Genomic DNA, 27,977 nt, shown 5'->3' on the forward strand with positions numbered 1-27,977 from the left:
ATTAACAAGTAAGCATAAAAAATGTTCACACACTAACAAGTAAACATAAATGGTTTCACACGTTAACAAAGGGGCATAAAAAGTTACATATCAGCAACTAACACATATGGAGAAATAAAAGATACTACTGTAGTGTTTTATAGTGTTTGAGATGAGAATATAGACATAATATGTCCAAGCAAAATGAATCACACTCAGCACCAACTAAGGAAGTGATACTCTTAAGCAACATCATCACTAGGTGGAGGAGGGGGAGGACCTTGGTATGCTAATCCTAGTGTCGCAACATCTCAAATATCTCCATCTGATGCTACTGAAATGCGCCCATGTCCTGATGGATCCCCTGAAACTCCTGACTAACTGTATCCTTCAGATGAGTCATTTGATCTTCCATGGCCATATGTGCCAGCGCTGGAGCAGGAACACCCTCCTCCTCCTTGTTAGAGTCTGCTGCATCCTAACCACGCTAGACCATCACTCCCTAACACCGCTCAATCCCTGCTAGAGATAGCTATTGGGACTCGATCTGATCAAAATCCTTGGATAACTGATGTTGTTAGCCCCTAGTGACATCTATACCTCTAGATGCAATAAATGAGGTTAAGACATGGCAGAATAACATGTACAACTTCCCTTAGACAGGGTCAGCAAAATGCATGATGGATGAAAAGACCTGTAGAGCTACGTCAATGTCAACCCTCTGCTCTAATGCATACATTATGACTAGATGAGGCAGTCATATCTTTGATTGTCCTATGGTGATAATAGGCAAGATACAGGCAATGACAACCTTATAAAGGATGTTACTAATGGTAGACATGCATGTGGTGTCAAAGATGTGCTTGAGTGGGGGCCTAGGAGTATTAAAGTAATGTTGATGGATCATCTCTATGGATAAATGTGAAATGACTCAGTAAATGGCTCAATGACTTGTGGAAAGCATGTAAACATGTTATCTGACCTTCTACATGGTAAAAATGAACCCAATGCTCTAGGAGAGAACTCAATGATGGTCCCTCCAACATGAGACTCATACATCTTGCCATCAGTACTAATGGCATGAAGATTATTATAAAACTCTTTGCAAAGATCTATATTAATCGTGTGTGTGCAATAGACTAACTTTTCTAAATCAAAACGCATGATAATTTCAGTGATGCTAGGAGCTATATCAACAAAGTGGGATTTATTGAGATACCGACAATTCATTATTGAGAAGTCAGTCATCTCGAATCTTTGTCATGCGACCTCAGAAGGAAATTAGGGTGTCATAGGCTCATGTGTGGGCTACCGAGAGGTTCCTTCTCTTGCCCTATATTTTTGCCTAACCCTAAACCATGCAAATACATGACAAATGTACCCAATTTTGACCTAATCAATGGTGATGAACATGACAATCATAGACAATAGTTAGGGTTAGCCATTATTCAAAGAAAAATTGAAAATTTGAGTTTAGTAACTTGTTACCTACGCTCCATTTAACTCCGATTTAAAGTTTGAAGAGGTGTGGAATGCCCCTTTTCTAGTGACTTGGGGAAGAAGACTGGGCAAAGAGGGCGACAGGAAGTAGATTGGAGGAGCTTGAAGGGTCTATGGTGGCTAGAACAAGTTTAGGGAGTGATTTCATGGGCGGAGAGTGGTGGGCAACATCTGAAACTAGGGTTTCTATCAGCAGTCGTTCGTGCGTTGTTTTATAAAACCCCACTTACCAATCGACTGATGGATGCAATCGACTGCCATCATAAAAGAAATATACAGAGACATTCTGTCATCGAAGAACACTGTTATCAACCTATTGATGTCTGATTTAGTTGACTGGTATGCAAATCATTCTATTTCTGAACTCAATTTTAGAAATGCACCAAAAATTCTCTAGACCTCTAAAAATTCTTAAATTTTACAAAGAGGTCTGTTTTACGATTTTCTATTTGGAAAAAATATACTTGAAAATTAATTTATCATGGATCTCAAGATAGATACAACACTTAAAATTATCTAAATGGTTCAATTTAGTCTTGACTTAAAGTCCTAGTTTTGATTTTCTCTTGATGTATCCGCACATCTGAAACCATAATGCATTCTTTGTATTAATTTACATGGTATTTAGACATCTAAAACTAAGTTTCATGTAATATGACATAAATCTTACTTTTTATGCATGAAGCTTATTCCAATGATTGAAATTTCCAATCATATTCAAGGAGTTATGTGCACATTAATTTTGCACAAGCCTTCCCAATAATTGGCCCAATAAAGGATTAATATCGCTATATGTCATTTTGGCTCAAAATAATGCATCATAACTAACATGATGAACCAAACACATCTTCCTAACATCTCGCATGATGTTTAATTGAAGAAATACAAAAAGTCAAGGTTTCTTAAGTCTTTTGTAAGATGCATTGAGGTATTGTCCTAAATTTAAGCTATGGGATCATGCAAAGCTAGACCCACTACTCTACAAAGCACATACCAAGTTCTCTCCTAAGGGAGGTGAACTCCACTTCGAGTAGAGGCTTGGTAAAGATATCGGCAAGGTTAGACTTAGATTCAACATAATTGAGTTCAATGTCTCTTCTTGCCACATGATCTCAAATGAAGTGATGCTTCACCTCAATGTGCCTTGTCCTAGAGTGATGCATCAAATTTTTGGTCAAATTAATGGTGCTCACATTATCACACAAAACTTTAACTTTGGAGTAGTGAAGCTCATAGTCCTCTAAGATATGCATCATCCAAAGCAATTGAGTCACACAACTAACACTCAACCTCGACTGTGGGCAAGACAATACAAGGTTGCTTTCTACTACTCTAACTTACTAGAGAGGATCTAAGAATTGACATCCACCACTAATGCTCTTCCTATCTAATTTATAACCCACATAATCGGAATCGGTGTACCCAATCAAATCAAAATTCTGAGTCCTAGGGTACCAAAGATCTATATTAAGAGTACTCTTGATATATCTCATGATTCTCTTTACCGCCACTAAGTGAGACTCTATAGCACAATATCTTGCACACATACCTACCGCTAATAGTATATCAAGTCTAGTAGCGATTAGGTATAACAAACTACTAATTATACTCCTATGTTGCTTTGGATCTATTAATTTTTCCTCTTGATCACTATCTATCTTGGTATTAGTTCCCATAGGAGTAGACACTACTTTAACATTTTCCAACCAAATTTCTTAATAATTTCCTTCACATATTTTGTTTGGCAGACATGAGTTTCTTCACTAGTTTATTTGACTTGCAATCCTAAAAGAAGCTCAATTCTCCAACTAAATTCATTTCAAACTTATTCTCCATGTGTTTAATAAATTAATGAAGAAACTCATTATTTGTTGAACCAAAAATAATGTCATCAACATAAACTTGGACAATAAAAATGCCTTTATCCTTAGACTTTAGAAATAAAGTTGGGTCAATTGTTCCTCCTCTAAAGCCCTTAGAGATTAAGAAGGATGAGAGTCTTTCATACTAAGCCCGAAGAGCTTATTTTAACTCATATAGAGCTTTCTTAAGTTTTTAAACATGATTTGGATAATTTATGTTTTCAAAACCTGGGTGGTTACTTGGTGTGGTTCATATTGCATGTCACATGACACTTCAAATGATTAATTGTTGAAAACCCATATTAATTCAAGAGAAGAGATGTAGTATAGGTCCCAAGTTGTATTTTTCCAAGTATGACTAATAAATGTGTGATTGATTTAGATTTAAAATTCTTTTTTGGTTTTCTATTTAGAAATGTGGGTGTGGTTTCTAGTTTTCTAGTTAAATGAATGATGAAATGCAATCAAGATAAGTAAATTGCCCTTAACCAAATTTGACCTAAAACATAAATCAAATCCTAGCTGTAAACTAAACTACGTGACCAAAAGAAAATTTATCGTTAGCAAATTAAAGAACAACTAAACTTGAAAGACAACTTAACTAAACTCAATTACTCAACTAAGAAGAAGTTCAACTTCTCAAATCAAATTGAAAGCAATGAATTTAAGTGACTACAATGTGAAATCCAAATCTATCATTAATGAAGTAAATGTAGAAATTAACCTAAGCACATTAATAGACTACTCAATAATTAACACTAACTTAAGCTACTCTTATCCACATTGAGCTAATTGACTCTTTAAGGTGCAAACATGTAGAATTGTTGAAATGTAGTTATTGAACATGAATTCATAGTTAAAGTTGCAGAAACAAAATTTGCTTGAATAAGTTGAAGAACTAAATTGCAAAAGCTAAGCTAACTAAAGCAAGATCAAGAGCCTAATTGCAACTACTTGAAAGTGCAGAATACAAATGAGCTCAAGATTGCAAGGATGAGGAAAACAAAGCTAAGCATTCAATCTAGCAAATAAATCCCAAATCTAAGTGAAGAAACATTCCACAAACTCATATCACTGGTCTAATCCCTTCTCTCTGCCGTCACACAAAGATGCTCTTGGAAAACGCCCTTCAAGCAATTGACAAAGAAAATCTGAACTCCCAAGTAGTACAGATGATGCTCACAGCTCTTGGGAATTGTCCTTCAAGCTTGCAATCAACTAAAACATTCGACGCTCGAGGAATAAAGGGATGAAATCTGGAATTGCTAGTTCTGATTGACTGATCTGATCGATTCAAAAGTCGTGGACAAATTTGAGAATGAAATGAAATCAGAAATGCCAAGAAAATGTCATCGACACCTCCATTGGATGATGGAATCTTAGATGGGGGAAACACCCTCTGATCTGTGGCCGACTAAAGAACATGGAAGTCAAGATTGTGGACAGGGATGCCTCCTATCGCACTCTGATCCTCGGATGCTGAATGTTGGATGCTCAAGTCTCTCCATCAATGATGGACTTGATCTCAAATCTAAGAGGTGGAACGAAGCTTGTGTCCGTGCCTGGAAACAACGATGGCACGGTAGACAGTAGCGCAAGCCACTGTTCACCGTGCCAGGCAGTAGCTTAAGTGCCCATGGAATGTGCCCAAATGGTTAAGATGACTCACTTCCCTACTTGGTTGCGCGAACCCAACTTCTCAATTAATCTTTAATTCCTTGCTCAATAACCCCATGAGTTACCTACACAACCAAATTACATTTATGAGAAAAAAAATCATGAATTAAAAAGAAATGTGGTTAGCTTAAATCAATCCTTGCTTTGTAAAACCACATCACAAATCGATTCATCAATACAATAGCTCTCAAAAAATCATCCAAAAACCATAAAAATAATATGCCCAATAAATCAACTATCAAAATCCCCCACACTTATGTTTGCATGTCTCATGCAAGTCAAGAAAACTAGAGAATCTACTTTAATGATACCCTCTAAACAAACTCCTAAACATGATTAGAAATTAGAGAAGGCAACCATCCAAGATTGTCAAATTCCAAGAACTCAGGCATTAATGGACTTCAACTTTTACTCTTGGTTAACAACATAATAACTTCCATCCTTCATGAATAAACTGAAAATGATGTCACACTAACCCTTGCGAGATAAATTTTTGTGGCTCTCAACCTAACTCAAAATGTGGTCAATAGTAGAGGTCACTCAAGCTACTCATGCTTCTTGCACTACCATATGCTTGCTCATCTTCTACTCTCCACCATGATTATGAATAACAAATTACATTATGAAGGTAAATCATGAAGAAAAAGAAGACTTGAATTAAATGCAATTTGAAGTTTTAGTTAAAAGCAAGCAAAGATAACAAAGAATTAGTTCATGTACTAGTGGAATACATTGGTACAAAAGAATGTTATATAATTAGATTTCGGCCACACTTCCCTACTTCTCTTCTTCCTAACTCACTTCCACATGCATCCCACTGTTTCCTCATTTCAATTTTCAAATTATTTCATTCCAGTAAGTGCATCTCAAAAACTCAAATGTATATGAGGCTGGATTTTCTTTTCATGTTCTGAAAACTTGAGTTTGCTCCCTTTAAATTTGACCCTAGGGAAACATTCTGTTGAATAAGTGAATGGAGAAGAAATGGACGAGGAAAGAGGCTCCATTGTGAATGGGAATTTAGTCCCACATTGGAAGTTTCAAGGCAATTTTGTTGGTTTATATTGATTCACATACATTGAGGTTGTGAACAAATGCATGAGGAGAGGCTCTCTCTCACGCGTGGGTGCGCAGGGGGGGTGCAAATCCAGGGCCCGAATTTGTACTAAACCAAGCTGACTCATGTGCGAGCATGACCTGTGCACACGAATGCCGGACCGGTCGGGGCAAAATTTGTCCAAGTGGAACAACCAACATTTTGCCACGTAGATCTTTTGTTGTTGTGAAGCGGATGCATTAAAGGAAGATTAATGCAGGACGTTTCGTAGCTTGGTGAGTAATGATCATTGCCGTTCATTTGAGCTCCTATAAAGAGGTTGTGACTACAGGCAAAAGAGTTACGCACACAACATAGCAAAGGCTCCCCATTTTCTTCCTCCTCCTCTGTAGTGCAGCTCCTGCTTGGCAGAGTGCCCGTGATAGCAATTAGGTGCCACTTAGTTCGCCGTGACCACCAGTGCTTGGTCGGATTCACGATCTACCGCTCTACAGACCTGCGCTGCCTCTCTGATCTGTCGCTCTGGTCTTCCACTCTACATACCTGTGTCGCCTCTCTGATCTGCAGCTCTGGTCTTCCGCTCTGTAGACCTGCGCTGCCTCTCTAATCTGCCGCTCTGGTCTTCCGCTCTACAGACTTGCGCCGCTTCTCTAATCTGCAGCTCTGGTCTTCCACTCTGCAGACCTGCGCTGCCTCTCTGATCTGCTGCTCTGGTCTGCCGCTCTGCAGACCTGCCCTGCTGCTCTGGTCTTCCGCACTGCAGCTCTAGTCTGCTGCTCTAGTCTGCCACTCTACAGACCTGCCCTGCTGCTCTGGTCTACCACTCTGCAGACCTGCCCTGCAGACTTGGTCTTCCGCTCTGCAGACCTGGTCTTCCGCTCTGCAGACCTGGTCTTCCGCTCTACAAACCTAGTCTTCCGCTCTGCAGACCTGGTCTTCCGCTCTGCAGACCTGGTCTTCCGCTCTGCTGACCTGGTCTTCAGCTCTGCACATTACAGAAACCAGCCCCTGCTGGCAGCCTGAGATTATCCGCTCCGGTCATTGCGACTGTAAGTTGAATTTAATTCAATGTAGCTTAAATTCAACTAATACCCATAAATCTCCGACAATAAATTGTTTGTGTCCAACACATTCCATTCTCTCTCAATTAAAGTATACTTCCTTCACTTCATTTAGTTCTCAATCTTCCCAAAATTTGGCACAACATTCTACTGATAAACCCAATTTTTGTCATGAAATAGGTATCAAAAGAATTAACTGACAGAATTCATTATATACTAATGTAGCATAGAGATGACTCGGGTCGTCTTCCAACGAATATAGCAATGATGACATCTTAGGATTAATTTGTTATTGCATTTTAGGTTTTTGATACGAAAATGAGGGGTTTGGATTTTGGTTCTAAAACTATAATATGAAATAATAAGCAGGTAATGAGAGCTAAGTCCTGTTGAGATGTATACTAAAAGCCTAGCTTTTTGTATGAACATAAGAATCACATTGGTCAAATGTCTGTATTTATGTTAAATGCAGTTGTCCATTTAATTTATATTGTAGATAACATGGTGTGTGGTGCCACACAGAAGATCATGTTATCAGTTCCTTATAAATTATAAATAGTAGCTCACAACCAAGATGGAATGGGACAAATCATTGGAGTGGTTGTAGTGTAATTTGGTAGTAGTTTATCTTGACTATAAAATTATACTAGTACACTGTGTGTGTATTGAGCAGGATCATTTGAGGTAGTTTCTTTTTATACTAACTACATAAAAGAACAAAACCTCTGTTATTATGGATGTGGGTTCTCTTAATCTCGATATAATAACAAGCACATATATAGTATGTATTTCTTTAATTTATCAATGAGTGAGATTTAGTTCGTTAAATCAACAGGCCCGATAAGTTGGGAAATAATATTATTTATATGGTGTGTTGTTGATTATAGAAGGAAACTGTGTCCTAGTAATCTAGGTTGATGATGTCCCCTTGAGGAGCTCATAAGGATTGTCATGTAAACCCTGCAGGTGGACTTAGTCCAACATGACAATGAAGTTGAGTGGTACTACTCTTGGAGCTAGATATTAATTAAGTGAGTTGTCAGTAACTCATTTAATTAATGGACATTCGATATCTTAAGCACAGGGAGATTAATGCACTCATGATAAGAAGGAGCCCATAATGTAATTTGGGATTGGTGTGTTAGTTCAATAATAACTCTTTAGTAGTATGAGTTATTATTGATGAACTTAAGTTGGGTATTCGGGGCGAACACAAGAAGCTCAAGCTCATCGGGAGACCAAAACTAATTTCTCCTCTCGATCCCTGTTGTAGCCTCTATAAATCCTTGTATCCATAAAGTCCACTTCTTATCCAAGTAATGGGTCGGCCACATCCTTGCTTAATTGGTGCAAGGGGGCCGTCCAAGCATGGGCTTGGAAGCCAAGAGGTGGCCGACCAAGCTTGGTGCCCAAGCTAGGGGCTGCCCACTAGAAAAGGAAAAGGAAGTTTTGTTTTAAAACAAAATTTTATTAAAATCTTTCCTTATTTGTAGTTATCTACAATGGTTAAAAGAGAGATTTTATTTTGTTAAAATCTTTCCTTTTTTGTAGTTATCTACAATAGTTAAAAGAAATATTTTAATTTTGTTAAAAACTTTCCTTTTATAGCCATCCACATGGTTTTAAAAGAGAGTTTTAAATTTTAAAATCTTTCCTTTTATAACTATCTACAAAAGATTAAATAAAGATTTTAATTTTGTTAAAATCTTTCCTTATTTGTAGTTATCTATAATGCTTAAAAGAGAGATTTTAATTTTGATAAAACTTTCCTTTTTTGTAACCATGATTTAAAAGAGAAGTTTTAAATTTAATCTTTCCTTTTTTGTAGTCGTCTACAATGTTTAAAAGAGAGAGATTAATTTTAAAACTTTCTTTTATTGTCATGTACAATAGAAAATTTAAAAAAGAGATATTTTAATTGTTGTTAAAATTTCATTTTTTAAAAGGGAGGTCACAAATAAGGAAATTTTAATTATGTTTAAAACTTTCCTTTTTTGTTATGACCAAGGATTATAAAAGAGAAGGAGAGGGTTCCTCATGAACATACAACCTAAACCTTACCTCCTCTCCTCTCTTCCTTATGGCCGACCCTTACTCCTTCCCTTTGTTTTCTTCCTTTAACGCCGGCAACACCTTTCTTCTTGTCTCCTCTTTTGCTTCCTTAGGACCGACAGCATCAAGGATTGGAAAATCCTTGTGGTCGGTTGCTTGGAGAGGAAGAAGAAGAAGAAGAGGAGAAGCACTTGGTGGCCGGTTGCTTGGAGGAGAAGAAGAAGGAAATTTTCTATTTTGGCATCCCTTGGTGGCTCGAGAGTCTTGGAGGAGAAGAAGTGGTTCGGGTGGATTCCATCTTGGTAGATCGTTGCCCACACAATTGTTGGGACTTTCGGGCCGCAAAAATTACTTTTTACGTTGCGAAAACCCTGAAGTCTTGCCACTGGATCCGTGTGAAGATTAAAATAAATTCATGTACTTGTTTCTATCCTATATCTACTCTAGATCTACATGGTAGAGATTTTATACCTTTGATGCGAAGCCCTTCGCTTATCCAGCTCGTCCAAGGTTGCCGGATCTCGAGAGTGTCAAGTGAACACTCCTCTATATGTATCCACATGAACAACGATGTTGGTGCAATATCCCACAGGTCAAGGTTGACCTGGTTGACCAAGATTGAGTCTTGGTTTGAGTTTCGATATTTGACAATACAAGACTTCGATGATATGGACAAGTGCAGGTGCAGTTGTTCATCTGGGGAGATTGTTTGGTGCAATTCCCCTCTGATCAGGTTGGTTGAAGAAGAGTCAAGTAGGTCAAGGGTGACCAGATACTTGACTGGGAAGTCCTAACTGGGATGTTAGGCAGAAGAAAAATCCTGGTGAGTGAAGCCAAGTGAAAGTCCTAGTGAGTGAAACTAGGCAGTGTGAAAGTCCTAGTGAGTGAAGCTAGGCAGCGAGAAAATCCTGGTGAGTGAAGCCAAGTGAAAGTCCTAGTGAGTGAAGCTAGGCAGTATGAAAATCTTGGTGAGTGAAGCCAGGCAGATGGAAAGTCCTAGTGAGTGAAGCTAGGCAGTTGGAAGTCCTGGTGAGTGAAGCCAGGCAGATGAGAAGTCCTAGTGAGTGAAGCCAGGCACGGGGAAAATCTAGATGGGCCTAGACATCTGGTGAAAGTCCAAGTAGGTCAAGGGATTGTCGGATACTTGGCACGAGGAGAAAAGTCCAAGTGGGTCAAAGGGATTGACCAGACACTTGGTGAGGGAGTCCTAGTAGGTCAAGGGTGACCAGATGCTAGGCATGATGTACCAACAGGTCAAGGTTGACCGGATGTTGACCGGATGTTGTTTTGAGGGGCTTGGGACTTGGTTTTGGGCAAAAACCAGCAGCTGAATCGATCAACCGATCGATTGGCTGGAGCCCAATCGATCGACCGATCAATTGGGGGGGTCCCTGCGAGAAGCCTTCGTCCCAATCGATCAGTAGATCGATTGGGAGGCAGTCGCGAGTGCACAGCAGCCTGCTGGATCGATCAGCCGATCGATCCAGAGGCCCCAATCGATCAGTGGATCGATTAGGAAGTTGCGATTTGTCGCGATAAGCCCTGGATCGATCTGTTGATCGATCCAGGCATTTCTTGAGAGTACAGAGGCGCTCTGGATCGATCGGTCGATCGATCCAAAGCCTCCCCGATCGATTGGGAGTAATCCAATCGATCAGGATCCGATCGTTGGCGCAGATAAAGTCCGTTAGCGTGCGTTTTCTTCGATAGAACTTGAACTGTTCATCTCCGATCGTCTCCAGCGAGCACAGCAGTTCTTCACACTTCTTCTCCACTCTACCGCCAGTTCTTGAAGGGTTCTTGGAGCAAGGTTTGCTAGTGATCCAAGATCAAGAGGCGGGCTACAACAAGAAGTTAGGGTTAGGGTTTTCACTGCATAACTTGTAAGCTTTTGCTTGTATTTTTTTTCCCTTTCCTTCTTCTTGTATTGAGAGTGTTGTAGGACTTCTCCGCCTTTGGTAGTTAGCATAAAGGAGTGTTATTCATAGTGGAGGGTGTGTGTGTGCGTGGATCCTTGGATTAGTCACCTCTTGTGAGGTGGATACCAAGTAAAATCTATTTGTTAGCGTTGTATGCATTTGTTTCTTTGTATTTCCGCTGCACATCTTTGAAGAAACAACAACGAAGCACACGAGGAACGCACCGAGCTATTCACCCCCCCTCTAGCTATATTTCGGTCCCAACAAACGAGATGCGGAAAAGACACTAGAGTGTGCTAACACTCTTTGTGGCTCTCGACAATGGAGGAAGAGGGAGAGTAGAGAGGAAGAGATGAGGAAGAAGAAAGAGTGAATGAGCACACAATTGCATTCACTTGCGATCAAGTGGTCGACCACTTCATGGAGAGGTTATAAACCTCCATGGGATACCAAGAGTCATGGCTCTTGGTCTCCCTCATGAGGTGGCACACACATAAGCCAACCTTGATGATGTGGAACATCATCATTGGCCCACCTTATGCCAACACACAAATGATGTGGCATTGGTCAAGTCAAACTTGACCTTTCATCTTCCCTCTTAAGTCAAGTCAAACTTGACCTCTTATCTCCCATGGTTGATCAAATCTAACCAATAGTTCAAGTCAATTTGATTTAATGAATCTCTATTCATTATATTAAATTGACTCAATGAGTCCATGTCTAAATTAGACTCATTTAACACATGAATCAAATTGAGTCTAACTCAATTAGTTTAATTTGGATTACTCTTAATCCAACTTGGTTCATCACATGAACCTAATCCTCTTGGTTCATCAAATGAACCTAATCTCCATCTAATTGCCCTTTGTGTATGACCCTATAGGTTCTTGTAACGTTGGCAATGCTCCTAAACCCATTTAGAAGCATAAGTAATGAGCGGTATCTAGCAACACATCATTACTACCCAAGTTACAAGAATGTTGAGATCCAACATCACCTTGTGACTACTAATTGTGACTCTCACAATATGTGACAATGTCCTTCTATCCTTGATATCTAGATTGATCAATGTGAGGCATAGACCGTGTCATCCTCTAATCAATCTAAATCTTGAACTCCAAGTAGACTCACTCTAATCAAATGAGCTCAATATCTCATATTGACTCATTTGGGCATGGTCATGCACTCAGTGGTCTCACTCTATCAAGAATAATGATGTCACTCCCGTCATATAGGAGGGATAGATCTCATCTACATCACTCACATCCCTCCGCATAATTTGTTACATACCTAGTAATCACCTTTATAGTCCATCCAATTACGGGTGACGTTTGACGAAGCCAAAGTATGCAACTCCTTATGTAGGGAACCATGGTGACTTCAGGTCCAAGGACTCATAGTCATACTAATAGTCACATGAGAAAGTATATGACACTCATATAACGATCCATGATACTTTCTCATGGCGGGTCATTCAGTATACATTCTCCAATGCATACTCATGTGCCAACTTGATATCTCCATATCCATGACTTGTGAGATCAAGTCATCGAGTTAACCTACATGCTAGTCTCGTCGCATTAACATTGTCCCTGAATGTTAATACTTGACTAGGAATGATTAAGAGTAGTGTTCTATATATCATCTCACTATCGATTCAACCAATCGATTGATATAGATAAGAACCTTTTACTCAAGGACGCTATTATACTTAGTTATTTGGCACCAATACAAGTAAGTATAATAACCATAAAGAAATGCCTTTATTTATATACAAGAATATGATACAACGAGTCCATACAACAATCATTATATGATTGGCTCTAGGGCTCTAACTAACAATCTCCCACTAGCACTAGTGTCAATCAGTGTAGGGTCTAATACCCAATGACCTAGTGTGACCATCATGCTTTCTCTGTGTCAAAGCCTTGGTCAAGGGGTCTGCGACGTTAGCCTCTGTGGGTAGTCTGCAAATCTTCACATCTCCTCTATCGATGATCTCTCGAATGAGATGGAAGCGTCGTAGTATGTGTTTGGTCCGCTGGTGTGAGCGAGGTTCCTTAGCCTGTGCAATTGCTCCATTATTGTCACAATAGAGCTCTATAGGATCGGCTATGCTAGGAACCACCCCAAGCTCAGTAATGAACTTGCGAATCCAAACTACCTCCTTTGATGCTTCTGATGCAACAATATACTCGGCCTCTATTGTAGAATCAGCAACTGTGTCCTGCTTCGAACTCTTCTAGCTCACAGCACCACCATTCAAGCAAAACACGAACCTAGACTGCGATCTATAGTCATCCTGGTTAGTTTGGAAGCTGACATCACTGTAACCCTTTACAGCTAGCTCATTATCGCCTCCATATATTAAGAAATATTCTTTAGTCCTTCTCAAGTACTTAAGAATATTCTTGGCCGCTATCCTGTGACACTCACCTGGATATGACTGGTATCTTCTCGTCATGCTCAAAGTATACGAGACATCAGGACGAGTACATAACATGGAGTACATGATAGATCCTATGGCTGAAGCATAAGGGATCTTATCCATGCAGTCTCTCTCCTCTCTAGAAGAGGGACTTTGAGTCTTCGAAAGACTCACACCATGTGACATCGACAGAAATCCTTTCTTGGAATTTTGCATGGCAAACCGTAGTAATACCTTGTCAACATATGTACTCTGACTTAGGCCAAGCAATCTCTTAGATCTATCTCTATAGATCTTTATGCCTAGAATGCAGGCTGCTTCACCTAAGTCCTTCATTGAGAAACAATTCCCCAGCCAAGTCTTGACAGACTGCAGCAAAGGAATGTCATTCCCAATGAGTAGTATGTCATCCACATACAATACAAGGAAGACAACTGTGTTCCCAACAACCTTCTTGTAGACACAGGGTTCATCTTCATTCTTGATGAAACCAAACTATTTGATTGCATCATCGAATCGAAGATTCCAGCTCCGAGAAACTTTCTTTAGTCCATAAATGGACTTATGCAGCTTACATACTCTGCCAGTATGCTGTGGATCTACAAAACCCTCAGGTTGTGGCATGTACACATCCTCGAGTAAGTTTCCATTCAGAAACGTGGTTTTTGACATCCATCTTCTAGATCTCATAATCGTGGTATGCTGCAATAGCAAGCATGATCCGAATGGACTTAAACATCGCTACTGGAGAAAAGGTTTCATCATAGTCAATACCATGAATTTGCTTGAAACCTTTTGCTACCAAACGACCCTTTTAGATAAGTCCATCCATGTCAACCTTTCTCTTAAAGACTCACTTACACCCAATGGGTTTGACGCCTTCAGGTGGATCAACCAAAGTCCATACTTGGTTGGTGTACATGGAATCCATCTCGGATCTCATGGCCTCTAGCCATTTCTCAGAATCTGGTCTCATCACAGCTTCCTGATAGGAGGTAGGCTCATTCTCAATGAGTATAACGTCATCATGGTCAGACAAGAGAAATGAGTATCTCTCAGGCTGATGACATACCCTATCAGACCTGTGAAGAGGTATGTCTACTTGAACTAGTTGTTGTTCCTCAACTCCTTGTGGAACAATCTCATCATCCACAACACTTTGTGATTCCAGTTCAACTTCCAACAAGGCTTCAGTGCTATGGTCTATATCTTGAACTTCTCCAAGATTGAACGTACTCACACTAGTTTTTCTAGAAACAAAGTCTCTTTCTAGAAATACCCCAGTCTTAGCCACAACTACTTTGTGTTGACTGGAAATGTAGAAGTAATATCCCTTCGTTTCCTTGGGATATCCAATAAAATAGCACTTATCAGATTTGGGTCCTAGTTTGTCCGAGACTTGACGTTGAACATAAGCCTCACAACCTCAAATCCTCATAAAAGACATCTGGGCATCTCTCCCAGTCCATATCCTATATGGTGTCTTTATCACAGCCTTGGATGGAACACGGTTGAGTATGAAGGCTGCTGTGTCCAGAGCATAGCCCCAAAGAGATATAGGAAGATCTGTGTGACTCATCATAGACCATACCATATCTAATAGGGTACGATTCCTCTTTTCGGATACACCATTCCATTGTGGTGTTCCAGGAGGAGTGAGTTGAGATAGAATCCTACACTCAGCTAGATAATCACGAAACTCATGGCTAAGGTATTCACCACCTCGATCTGATCGAAGTATCTTAATACTCTTGCCAAGCTGGTTTTGTACTTCATTCTTGAATTCTTTGAACTTTTCAAAGGATTCTGACTTATGTGTCATCAGATACACATAACCATGCCTACTGAAATCATTAGTAAATGTAATGAAGTACCTATAACCACCTCTGGCAGCGATATTGAAAGGGCCACATACATCACTATGTATAAGTCCTAACAAGTCAGTCGCTCTCTCGCTGTGTCCACTAAAGAGAGTCTTGGTCATCTTGCCTAGTAGGCATGACTCGCATGTCTCATATGATTCAAAATCAAATGAGTCCAGCAAACCATCTTTATGGAGCTGGGATAAGCGTTTGTCATTTATATGACCTAAGCGATAATGCCAGAGATATGTTTGGTTCATTTCATTTGATTTGAACCTTTTGGTATTTATGTTATAGATGAGGTTCTCTAAGTCTAGAATATAGAGTCCGTTCATCAGAGGTGCACTACAATAGAACATATCATTTAAATAAACTGAACAACATTTGTTCTTTATTATAAACGAAAAACCTTTCTTGTCCAAACAAGAAACTGATATAATGTTCTTAGTAAGAGCAGACACATAACAACATTCATCTAATTCTAGTACAAGCCTAGAGGGCAGAGATAGATAGTAAGTCCCTACAGCAACAACAGCGACCCGTGCTCCATTGCCTACTCATAGGTCCACCTCGCCCTTCATCAATGCTCTGCTATTTCTCAGCGCCTGCACATTAGTACAAATGTGAGAAGCACATCCGGTATCTAATACCCATGATGAAGAAATAGAGAGATTAACTTTTATAACATATATACTTGAAGCAGAAGTCTCACTTCTCTTCTTCTTAAGATCTTCCAGATATACTTTGCAGTTCCTTTTCCAGTGCCCGGTCTGACCGCAGTGGAAGCAGGTAGCATCCTTGGCAACCCCCTCCTTTGGGTTTCAGTGTCTTGCCTTTGCCCTTGGTTTGAGACTTTCCCTTACCTTTAGGCTTGCCCTTGCCTTTGCCCTTTTGCACCATACAAATGGAGTTAGGCTTTACCTTCTTAAGGTTGAGCTCAGCAGTCCTTAACATGCTAAGCAGCTCGGGCAGTGGCTTGTCAATTTCATTCATGTTATAATTCATGACAAATTAACTGTAGCTCTCTGGCAAGGATTGCAAGATCAAGTCAGTGGCTAGCTCTTGGCCAAGTGGGAATCCCAACCTCTGTAGGTTCTCTATGTACCCAATCATCTTGAGTACATATGGGCCTACGGGAGTCCCGTCTTGCATCTTGCATTGAAATAGGTGCCTTAGAGATCTTGAATCTCTCATGTCTTGCTTGTCCTTGATATAGTTGACGAAGATGTTCAACCATATCATAAGCACCCATCAACTCGTGTTGCTTTTGAAACTCAGAGTTCATGGTTGCGAGTATGAGACATGACACATCTAATTCATCATCTTGATGCTTCTTATAAGCATCTCTGTCAGCTCGCGTGGCAGTGGCAGGAGGTGCCTCGGGAATGGGCTGCTCCAGGACGTACAATTTTCTTTCTTGAGTGAGAACTATTCTCAGATTCCTGTACCAGTCCAAGAAATTAGCTCCATTGAGCTTGTCCTTATCAAGGACAGAACACAGAGAGAAGGTGTTCGTGTTTGTCGACATGGCAATCTACAACAGAAAAATGCAGAAAATAAATATCATATTCCACTAATCATTTAATTAGGCATTTAATTAAACGATGCTCCCACTGAATTATATGTTTTTTTTAGAATCGAGTCATGGATGTGATCAAACCACACTCACTATATTCTAACCAACTAGCTATAATTCTTGCGGGACAAGATCCACATCATACTACGCCTTGAGTTAGCTTTGGCTAAATCGCCCAAGACTTAGTATGATCAGTAGGTAGCTAATTATCAATTACATCTCTATGCAACTCTTGTTTATAGGATCAAGATCCGCATGTATATTAAAACTTGAGTTAGCTTTGGCTAAATCGCCCAAGAGTTAATATAAATGTGATTTTGACCTATCTTCCAACTATTGGAAAAATGCCTATAGTTAAACCCGATCTAATTGAGTTAACTAGTTTTACTCAATCTAATTGAGTTTGTACTCACCCAAGTTTTGATAGGTGGGACCAAGATTGTCCCTCCGCACCCTACCAAGATAATATGCGTTGCTCTGCTTTGGCAGATTCAACAACAACATGTGATCGAGGTAGTGATGGGTATCAAAACGTGGTAGGCATTTCGAGTTGACATGATTAAGATCTAATCTAATCGTTAATGTATATCATATACGCGATTAAGATCTAATCCAATCGTTAAGATGTATCATATACGCGATTAAGATCTAATCTAATCGTTAAAACACTAATTAATTACTCTACTCTAGCATGCATCACATACACACAAGTAATTAATTAAATTTTGATTAGGTCATGGCCCTACTACGATTTTCTCAAGCCAATGAGAAAATCGGACGGTCAACCTAGGGTCAACAGCTTCTTCAAGCTCCTCCCTTTGACCGCCATGTGTTGCTCGCACCCTCCTCGTAACTCCGTCTCAAGTGGACCTTCCACCGCTTCATTTTTGTACATTACAAATTTGAAACTCGAGTTACATTCGAGTCTAAAATCTATTTACAACAAGAATTAAATTAGAAAAGCACGATGCGTAGGTCGCGTATCAAATACAACACGCACAATCACACAAAAATGGCACGCAGGCCATATTATGAATTACAACACATATTTCCAATCAAATTGGGTTCTTTGGGCCATGACCATCAAAAAATTATACATAATTCTAAATTATGTAATTTTCATAAATTTCTATAATTTTATTACTATTTTTTTTTTTACAATTTTATGAGTTATAACTTCCCGGCGGTCCCGTTTAGCGGTCTTCAGGCGCGATCGCGGGACAATGCCCCTTGCGGGGTTAGGGGCAACACCCCTTCTCGTGAAATGAGTCTCACGAGTGTCCCACGATGATCTAACAACACCTTAAGCCACTATCCCAAAACATGTTGGACGAGACCTTGCCGTTTCGAAAGGTGTTACTCGGTAGTCGAAGCCTACAAGTGTCCAAACACTTGTTGCTTCGCCTCTACGAGAAAAATACTCATAAAATATATAAAAATAGCAAATTTACAGAAACTTACAGATCTGATATTTTTCATAAAAATATAAAACGAAACAAGTACATGCTTCGCACGTGGCTCTGATACCACTATTGGGACTTTCGGGCCGCAAAAACCGCTTTTTGCATTGCGGAAACCTCGAAGTCTTGCCACTGGAACCGTGCGAAGATTAAAATAAATTCATGTACTTGTTTCTATCCTAGATCTACTCTAGATCTACATGGTAGAGATTTTATACCTTTGATGCGAAGCCCTTCGCTTATCCCGCTCGTCCAAGGTTGTCAGATCTCGAGAGTGTCAAGTGAACACTCCTCTATATGTATCCACACGAACAATGAGATGGAGAAAAGACACTAGAGTGTGCTAGCACCCTTTGTGGCTCTTGGCAATGGAGGAAGAGGGAGAGTAGAGAGGAAGAGATGAGGAAGAAGAAAGAGTGAATGAACACACAATTGCATTCACTTGCGATCAAGTGGCCGACTACTTCATGGAGAGGTTATAAACCTCTATGGGATACCAAGAGTCATGACTCTTGGTCTCCCTCATGAGGTGGCACACACATAAGACAACCTTGATGATGTGGAACATCATTATTGGCCCACCTTATGCCAATACACAAATGATGTGGCATTGGTCAAGTCAAACTTGACCTTTCATCTTCCCTCTCAAGTCAAGTCAAACTTGACCTCTTATCTCCCATGGTTGAACAAATCTAACCAATGGTTCAAGTCAATTTGATTTAATGAATCTCTATTAATTGAATTAAATTGACTCAATGAGTCCAAGTCTAAATTAGACTCATTTAACACATGAATCAAATTGAGTCTAACTCAATTAGTTTAATTTGGATTACTCTTAATCCAACTTGGTTCATCACATGAACCTAATCCTCTTGGTTCATCAAATGAACCTAATCTCCATCTAATTGCCCTTTGTGTGTAGCTCTATAGGTTCTTGTAATGTTGGCAATGCTCCTAAACCCATTTAGAAGCATAAGTAATGAGCGGTATCTAGCAACACATCATTACTACCCAAGTTACAAGAATGTTGAGATCCATCCAACATCACCTTGTGACTACTAATTGTGACTCTCACAATATGTGACAATGTCCTTCTATCCTTGACATCTAGATTGATCAATGTGAGGCATAGACCGTGTCATCCTCTAATCAATCTAAATCTTGAACTCCAAGTAGACTCACTCTAATTAAATGAGCTCAATATCTCATATTGACTCATTTGGGTATAGTCATGCACTTAGTGGTCTCACTCTATCAAGAATAATGATGTCACTCCCGTCATATGGAAGGGATAGATCCCATCTACATCACTCACATCTCTCCGCATAATTTGTTACATACCCAGTAATCGCCTTTATAGTCCACCTAGTTACGGGTGACGTTTGACGAAGCCAAAGTATGCAACTCCTTATGTAGGGAACCATGGTGACTTCAGGTCCAAGGACTCATAGTCATACTAATAGTCACATGAGAAAGTATATGACACTCATATAACGATCCATGATACTTTCTCATGGCGGGTCATTCAGTATACATTATCCAATGCATACCCATGTGTCAACTTGATATCTTCATATCCATGACTTGTTAGATCAAGTCATCGAGTTGACCTACAAGCTAGTCTCGTTGCATTAACATTGTCCCTAAATGTTAATACTTGACTAGGAATGATTAAGAATAGTGTTCTCTATATCATCTCACTATCGATTCAACCAATCGATTGATATAGATAAGAACCTTCTACTCAAAGACGCTATTATACTTAGTTATTTGGCACCAATACAAGTAAGTATAATAACCATAAAGAAATACCTTTATTTATATGCAAAAATATGATACAACGAGTCCATACAACAATGATTATATGATTGGCTCTAGGGCTCTAACTAACAACAATGTCCAAGAGGAGGAGAGGAATACAACAGAAAATCAAGAGGTCTTTAGCTACAAAGAAAGGTCTAACTAATTAATGGTTTCCGCTTCGAATTAATTAGTTAGTTTTCTTTGCATGGATTCTGAAACACCAACACAAGAGGCTAGCGATTTTATGTTTCGATTTCGTGCTATCGATTCTATATTTCGATTTTGCATTTCAATCTTGTGTTTCTATTGTGGTCTCTGTAGTTAAACCTAGGGTTACTGTAAGAAGTTAAATATCCAATTTCTTTGAAAGACTTTGTATAGGATGTGGTGGATGATCCCATAACCAAGAATACCTAGTGCCTCGCCATGTTTAACCTGGAAGTCAATCTTTGAAATAGATATTTAATCAACTTCTGTAATATGGTTTAACTTAGGAAGATCACATCAGTTAAACTTGGAGTAAAAATGTTAAGTATCGTTTCCAATCCAAGTTTAACTTTTGAAGAGCAACTTGGATTAATAATGTTAAGCATCGTTTGCAATCCAACTTTAACTTCAGTAGAGCACATGGGTAGCTAGGTTAAGTTCTATGCTTGTACAAATTTTTGTACAGGGGAAACAGAACGGATTCCAGGTGTAGCAACCAATAATTGATATCATAGCTAGGTTTTTGCCTCTGTGTTTGGTTTTCAGTTAATTATGCACTTTTTATACATAAGTTTAGGGGGGATAATAGTAGGATGTGCAAATAGATTAATTCTGTGGTTGCAGGCATCCTAGTTCCAACTATTATGGTCATATTGTGTTTGTGTGTGATTGGACCCTTGGACATGTCGAGGGCATTTTATGTGTGCACATGATTATAATTATTAAATACAGCAAGAGCTGTATTAGTTATTAGGATTTTACATTCTGTTCGATTTAGATTACATGTACATCTCTTCGTGGAATATAGGATCGATAAATGTAAAATTTTATTTTTGTCGTCGATCATATCCTTGCGAGGCGTGGTACTAATTGAGCACTAGAGGCGCAGCGGAGAAGGAAACATGATGGACGCGACGACATAAACCCTTTGGCGGAGGCTAGGGTTGATGGCATACGGAGCACAACATTGGATGAGGTCATAATAGTTGGAAAATTATTTTTCTTATTTATTGTCTTTTATGCTGTGTGCGCTTGTGTTTGTGTGCTTGTGTGCATGTTAAAATTCCTCGTCTCTAAATAACTAAGTGGGAGAGGAATTTTATTTAAATTCTACGGTCTCCATTACTGGTTTGTAAGTTGATCCGGAGGTAAAGGAGACCCGCACGAGTAGGGGTCAACAACACGTGGAGGTCAAAGTCAAGATGGTCAACCTAAGAGTCCGGCTGAGCGGAGAGACTCACCTGGTCGATCGGCTGGAATAGCGCCCAGGCCGGCGCGACGACAACCCGACCTCAGGTCGAGTTTCCGATGCTCATGAGTGCTAGTATAAAAGAGCTGGTCCACCGAGCAACCTGTTTGCTCGGCTGAGCGGACGATCAACTAAGGTTACAAGCCCGTTCGAGTATGTGACCGAGTGACCTTCTCACTCGGTCCGGTATGCTTGCACTCCCGAACACCAGGATGGCCGAGCGGTCTTCTCGTTCGGCCTAGTAACCAACAAAAGACTCATAAGAGGACAAAGGGGGCAGTTGGTGATATCCTTCTCGAGACATGTGCCGCCGACAAATAGCATGGTCGGCGGCCAGACCGGACAGAGAATCGTACGGTGAAAGTTTCCACTGTCACGTCATAAATATGCTCGGACGGTTGGGTATGGCGTCAGACATACTTTTCTGACACACTCATCACAGGTATGTTTGGAGAAGCGTGCACATCTCGATAAGCGTGCACGCGCCTTCAGGGAGTCCTATATAAGGACCCCCAGACTTCAGCGGAGGTATGCACTATTCACCGCTGTAGCTATAGTTCTCATTATTCTACTTCAATTTTTCGCCGCTGGGACTGACTTGAGTGTCAGAGGGCCGTCGCCGGGAACCCCTTCCCGGCTCGGTTTGTGCTTGCAAGTTCTCAACGGAGGTCTAGGTCATCTCGAAGTTTACGTGAAGCCAATAGAGAGTGCCACATCCCCAGCGACCATCGTCTTAGCACGCGGACAAGATCAAATTGGCGATGTTTGTGGGAAAGTACCTGAATCCGGGCCGAGAAGATGGAGGAAGCTAGACGCCAACACACCGTGACTCTCTCCCCGGAAGAACTCGACGTGCTAATCCAAGCGCGAGCGGCGAAGATAGTGGAGCAGCAGTAGAAGGCTCAAGCCGAGCGGTTGGCACAGCAGGCCGCCTCAGCATCAGGTGGCCGAGCGGCGCAGGAAGACCGACCGGAGCAACACTCCACTTGGGCGCAGAACAAAGGGCAGGCCGACACACCAGAAGACGTGCTGCCCGCCCCTATTCCGTTCCATCGGGCCCTCTTCCAAACTCCCTCTGAGCTAGCCAGGCTAAACAGGGGTCATCTGATGAAGCCCCTGCTCGAGACGTCAAAAAGGGAAAGGCGCCTCAGACCGAGTCGTCTCTCGAGCAGATTAATCGCCAGTTCTCTGAGACAATCTTGCAGGACCCACTCCCTAGGCACTAGGCCCCTCTGGCCATCGGGGAGTACAGTGGCGTGACCGACCCGGACAACCATCTCGGTAAGCTCGATAATGCCGCTACTCTCCACCAATATACTGACAGAGTTAAGTACCGAGTCTTCCTTACCACACTATCCGGCTCGGCACAACGATGGTTCCGGAGACTGCCATACAGATCAATTCAGAGCTTTAAGGACTTCCGAAGGAATTCCTCCACCACTTTGTCAGCAGTCGATGCTATCAGAAGACCAGCTTCAGCTTATTTTCCATGAAGCAAGGGCCGAGGGAGACCCTCCGAGCCTACATCCAACGCTTCAACCAGGCGGCCATGGACATCCCCACGATCTCTTCAGAGACAATGATGCATGCCTTCACTCAGGGCTTAGCCGACGGGGACTTCTTCCGCTCTCTCATCAGAAAGCCGCCTCGCGACTATGACCACATGCTGAAAAAGGCAAATGAGTATATCAATGTGGAGGAAGCTCAGGCAGCCAAAAGGAAAGAAGCGTCGTCCGAGCCTTTAGCTCAAACCGAGCGGAAGGCGCTGGTCAGCCATCAGCCATCGAGAGGACCCCATGCTGAGGGAGCACGCCCTCATCAAGAAGCAAGGTCGCACGCCGTCCAACATGTAGCGACCGATCGACCCAGGCAAAAAGGAAAGGTATGGACCCCCATGTTTTGTTCACTCCACTATTCTGCAACCCACAACACCCATGATTGTCGGGGGTTTGCTCTGATCGCTCACCCGACACCAAGAAGCTACCGCCGCTAGTCGCCTTCACTTGATCGACGAAACCGACCCCAAAGTACCGGGCGGCGGGTGGCCAGGGAGTCACCTGAGCGACAGCGTCATTGCCAGCCAAGGGCCAATTCCCGAGCCTCGCATGAGCAAGCGAGGCCGACCGCTCAGGAGGAGGAAAATAGAAGTAACACTGCTCGGGGCGAGATCAATATCATTGCTGGTGGACTAATAGGCGGTGATTCCAAAAGGGCAAGGAAGTCGCATGCCAAGCAGCTCATGATTCACGTGGTCGGCTGCAGTCAAGAACGGGCACAGGGGCCGGAGATCAGCTTCGGGCCCAGAGACTTAGAAGGTGTTGAAGTGCCACACGACGACGCCCTTATCATATATGCAGTAATAGCAAATTATACTATCCACCGCATATTCATTGATACAGGCAGTTCGGTCAACATCATCTTCAAAAAGGCATTTGACCAACTTCAAATTGACCAAGCCGAGCTACTGTCGATGACAACCCCCCTGTACGGGTTCACTGGAAACGAGGTTACGCTGGTCGGGCAAGCCAGGTTGGCTATCTCGCTAGGAGAAGAGCCACTTCGGAGGACGCGGACCACCAACTTCATCGTGGTCGATGGTCCCTCCGCATACAATGTGATATTGGGGCGACCGACTCTCAATGAGTTCCAGGCGGTCGTCTCCACTTTTTATCAGAAGGTCATGTTCCCCGTAGAGGATCAAGTAGGAGAGGTTCGGGGAGATCAGCTGGCCGCCCGACGATGTTATGTGGAGATGGTCCGAGCTGAATCCAGGTCTGCTCGGAAAACACCGCGCCTTGAGGTAAACACTATAACCGAGAAGCCTCAGACCTTAGTTTATGAGGAAAAAGAAGAGGTGCAGATTCAACCTTGCCGACCGGAAGCTACCACTTTCATCACGTCCGACTTGGAAGTGGGCCAGAAGGAAGAGCTGATTGCGTGCCTACAGCAGAACCATGACGTCTTCGCGTGGTTGACACATGAGCTACCGGACATCTCACCAAGTATCGTGCAACATGAGCTCTATGTCTGACCAGGTGCTTTGCCGATGAAGCAAAGGAAGAGGGACTTCAGTGCCGAGCAGAACGTCATCATTCGAGCGGAAGTCGAAAAGCTTCTGGAGGCCGGCCATATACGGGAGGTGCAGTTCCCAAGTTGGCTCATGAATGTTGTGCTGGTCTCCAAGCCGGGTAATAAGTGGAGGGTCTACATCGACTTTTGGGATTTGAATAAAGCATGTCCAAAAGACTTCTACCCTCTGCCCTAAATTAACCAAATGGTGGATTTGACCGCTGGATGTGAGCTAATATGCATGCTAGATGTCTATCAGGGTTATCACCAAGTGCCGCTCGCCCGAGACGATCAGGAGAAAGTGAGCTTCATTACGGCGGATGACACCTACTGCTACAACATGATGCCGTTAGGATTAAAAAACGTCGGGGCTACATACCAGCGGATGATGAACAAAGTGTTCCGAAAGCAGATCGGGCGCAACCTGGAGGTATATGTTGATGACATACTCATTAAAACACTCCGAGCGGTCGATCTTTGTGCAGATATAGAGGAGACCTTCCGGACGCTGAGGATGTATGGAGTCAAGCTGAACCCTCAGAAGTGTCTGTTTGGGGAAAAAAAGTGGATGCTTCCTGGGCTACATCGTCATCGAGCGGGGCATAGAGGCAAATCCCAACAAAGTAAAGGCACTGCAGGACATGCCACGTCCCAGAAACCTGAAGGAAGTGCAACGCCTCACTAGTTGGATAACGGCTCTGTCGCAATTCATCTCTAGGACGGCCGATCAGAGCCTGCCTTTTTTCAAGATTCTGTGCCGAGCTACCAACTTCCAGTGGGACAGAGAATGCGATCAGACATTTGAAGAACTAAAGGTTTATCTAAACTCTTTACCTGTATTAGCTAAACCAACTGCTGGCAAGCCGCTCCGCATCTATTTATCCTCGACCGAGCATGTCGTTGGCTTGGCGTTGGTGCAGTAGGACGACAAAGAGCGACCGGTGTATTTTCTGAGTCACATTCTAAAGGATGCCGAGTCCCGCTACACTGGTCTAGAAAAGCTTGCCTTCGCGCTAGTCCTCACCGCCCGGAGGCTCCGACCTTATTTCCTCGCGCACACAATAATCGTCATGATGAACAGCCCTCTGGGGAGAGTCCTCCTCAACCCGGAGGCATCCGGGAGGCTGATTAAGTGGACCAACGAACTCAGTGAATTTGATATCCAGTATCAACCCCACACGGCAATTAAGTCGCAGTCCTTGGCAGATTTCATCACCGAAGTGTAAAATCCTGAACCCAAAGCTTTATGGAAAATATATGTGGACGGGTCATCCACCCGGCTTGGGAGTGGCAAAGATATCCTATTGGTTTCTCCTCAAGAAGAACGGATGTATCTGTCTGTCCGGCTGGAATACCAGGTAACCAATAATGAAGCAGAGTATGAAGCCCTCATAGCTGGCTTGCAGGCCGCCCGACATGTGGGAGCGAACCGAGTGCTGATCTATTCAGACTCTCAGCTTGCCGCCCAGCAACTCTCAGGAGCTTTCGAGATAAACAATGCAAGACTCAAGCTTTACGCGGAGGCATTTGAAAAGCTCAAAGCCAACTTCTATGAGGTTGTTATACAGAAAATCCCCCGGGCGGAGAACCAGACAGCGGATGAGTTGGCTAAACTTGCAAGTGCAATATCACCGATTGTCATCCAACAACCGATTGAGCAGGTGTCCTTAGTGGCTCACATCGACAGGATGGAAAGCCTCGCGTTCCCTGGCGACTGGAGGACGACGATCATGGAATTTTTGCGATCGGGAGCTATGCCTTCCGATCAGGAAGAGGCCCGGTTGCTAAGAAGGAGAGCTGGTCGGTTCACCCTCATCAGGGATCAGCTCTACAAAAAATCTTTTTCCCATCCATTACTAAAGTGCGTCAGCTCAGAGGATGCGAAATATATACTAAAAGAAATGCATCACGGGTCTTGTGGAGGACACCCGGGCGGCTGCTCGTTGGCGAGGAAGATTCTACTAGCCGGGTACTTTTGGCTGACCCTCCAGGAAGATGCAGCTCGGACCGTCGCTACGTGCCTTTCCTGTCAGAAATACCACATCTTCACCCACCGGCCAACGGAGGAGATGAAGGAGTCCACGGTATCCTACCCGTTCAATCAATGGGGCATGGATATTGTAGGACCTTTCCTTATGGCGACAGAGCAGCGGAAGTTTCTACTTGTAGCGATGGACTATTTCTCCAAATGGGTCGAGGCCGAGCCACTGGCAAAAATAACCGAGCAGATGGTCAAGAAGTTTATTTGGCAGCATATAATATATCGGTTCGGCATCCCATGGTGGCTCGTGTCCGACAATGGTCGGCAGTTCGTCGGCCAACAGCTCAGAGAATGATGTGAGGGGTACGACATCCAGCAGCACTTCACCTCCGTGGCCTACCCACAAAGCAACAGACAAGTAGAAGTCGTCAATCGGTAAATCCTACGTATTCTTAGGGTTCGGCTCGACCGTGTCGGAGGTAGCTGGGTGGACGAGCTTCCAGGTGTACTATGGGTGATCCGCACAAGCCTAAAGGAGGGAACGGGAGTTACGCCTTTCCACTTGGTATATGGAGGTGAGGCTGTCGTTCCCGTAGAGGTCAGAATAAAGTCTGATCGGGTGAGACGATACGACAAGGATAACGCCGAACGGAGGCAGCTAGAGCTGGACTTGATAGAAGAGACACGAGCCAAAGCAGTCGTTCGGCTAATGGCGTACCAACAGAGAATGAAGCAGAATTACAACAGACGAGTGATCCCCAGGGCATTCCAAGTTGGTGACCTAGTATGGAAAAAGGTGAAGCCGATCGTCAATGTGACCAAGTTGGAGGCTCCATGGGTTGGGCCCTTCAAGGTCATCGAGAAGCTTCGATCGGGTGCCTACTACCTGGAAGATGAAGATGGACGGCAGCTAGAACGGCCCTGGAGCGCTAACCATCAACAACTGTATCAAGCTGGGTGAAAGGTGCGCCAATATAATTCATTTTGTATATTTCCATTCTGCGGTACCTTTTGACTGCAGGAATGAAATCATGAAACACTAAGGTATATCAAATTCATGTCAAACGACTGATTTCCATCAGACCGTCGAGCGGCGATGTTAAACGCCAGAGTCGAATCGACGACTTTAAACCCCCCGGCCTAAAAACCGTCGAGTGGCGACGTTAAATGCTAGAGTCGAACCGGCGACTATAAAGCCCCCGGCCTGAAGATCGTCGAGCGGCGACGTTAAACGC

General features: G+C 42.4%; 1 protein-coding gene across 1 annotated transcript; it reads left to right on the forward strand.

Moving 5' to 3' along the window:
* The first annotated feature begins 25,834 nt into the window (after positions 1 to 25,834).
* LOC121986684 lies at positions 25,835 to 27,703 on the forward strand. The gene is made up of 3 exons (XM_042540636.1): positions 25,835 to 25,981; positions 26,168 to 26,916; positions 27,199 to 27,703. Exons 1-3 carry the CDS (start codon positions 25,835 to 25,837, stop codon positions 27,701 to 27,703), a joined length of 1,401 nt encoding a protein of 466 aa, XP_042396570.1.
* Positions 27,704 to 27,977: the final 274 nt, after the last annotated feature.

Source organism: Zingiber officinale, chromosome 5B (genome assembly GCF_018446385.1).
Source record: "Zingiber officinale cultivar Zhangliang chromosome 5B, Zo_v1.1, whole genome shotgun sequence".
In the NCBI taxonomy this organism is placed as follows: Eukaryota; Viridiplantae; Streptophyta; class Magnoliopsida; order Zingiberales; family Zingiberaceae; genus Zingiber; species Zingiber officinale.

Coding starts and splice junctions, on each gene's coding strand:
- LOC121986684 (XM_042540636.1), top strand. CDS start 25,835: ATGAACAGCCCTCTGGGGAGAGTCCTCCTCAACCCGGAGGCATCCGGG. Junction 25,982..26,167: donor TGGCAGATTTCATCACCGAA/GTGTAAAATCCT, acceptor GCTGGCTTGCAG/GCCGCCCGACATGTGGGAGC. Junction 26,917..27,198: donor ATGGCGACAGAGCAGCGGAA/GTTTCTACTTGT, acceptor ACGTATTCTTAG/GGTTCGGCTCGACCGTGTCG.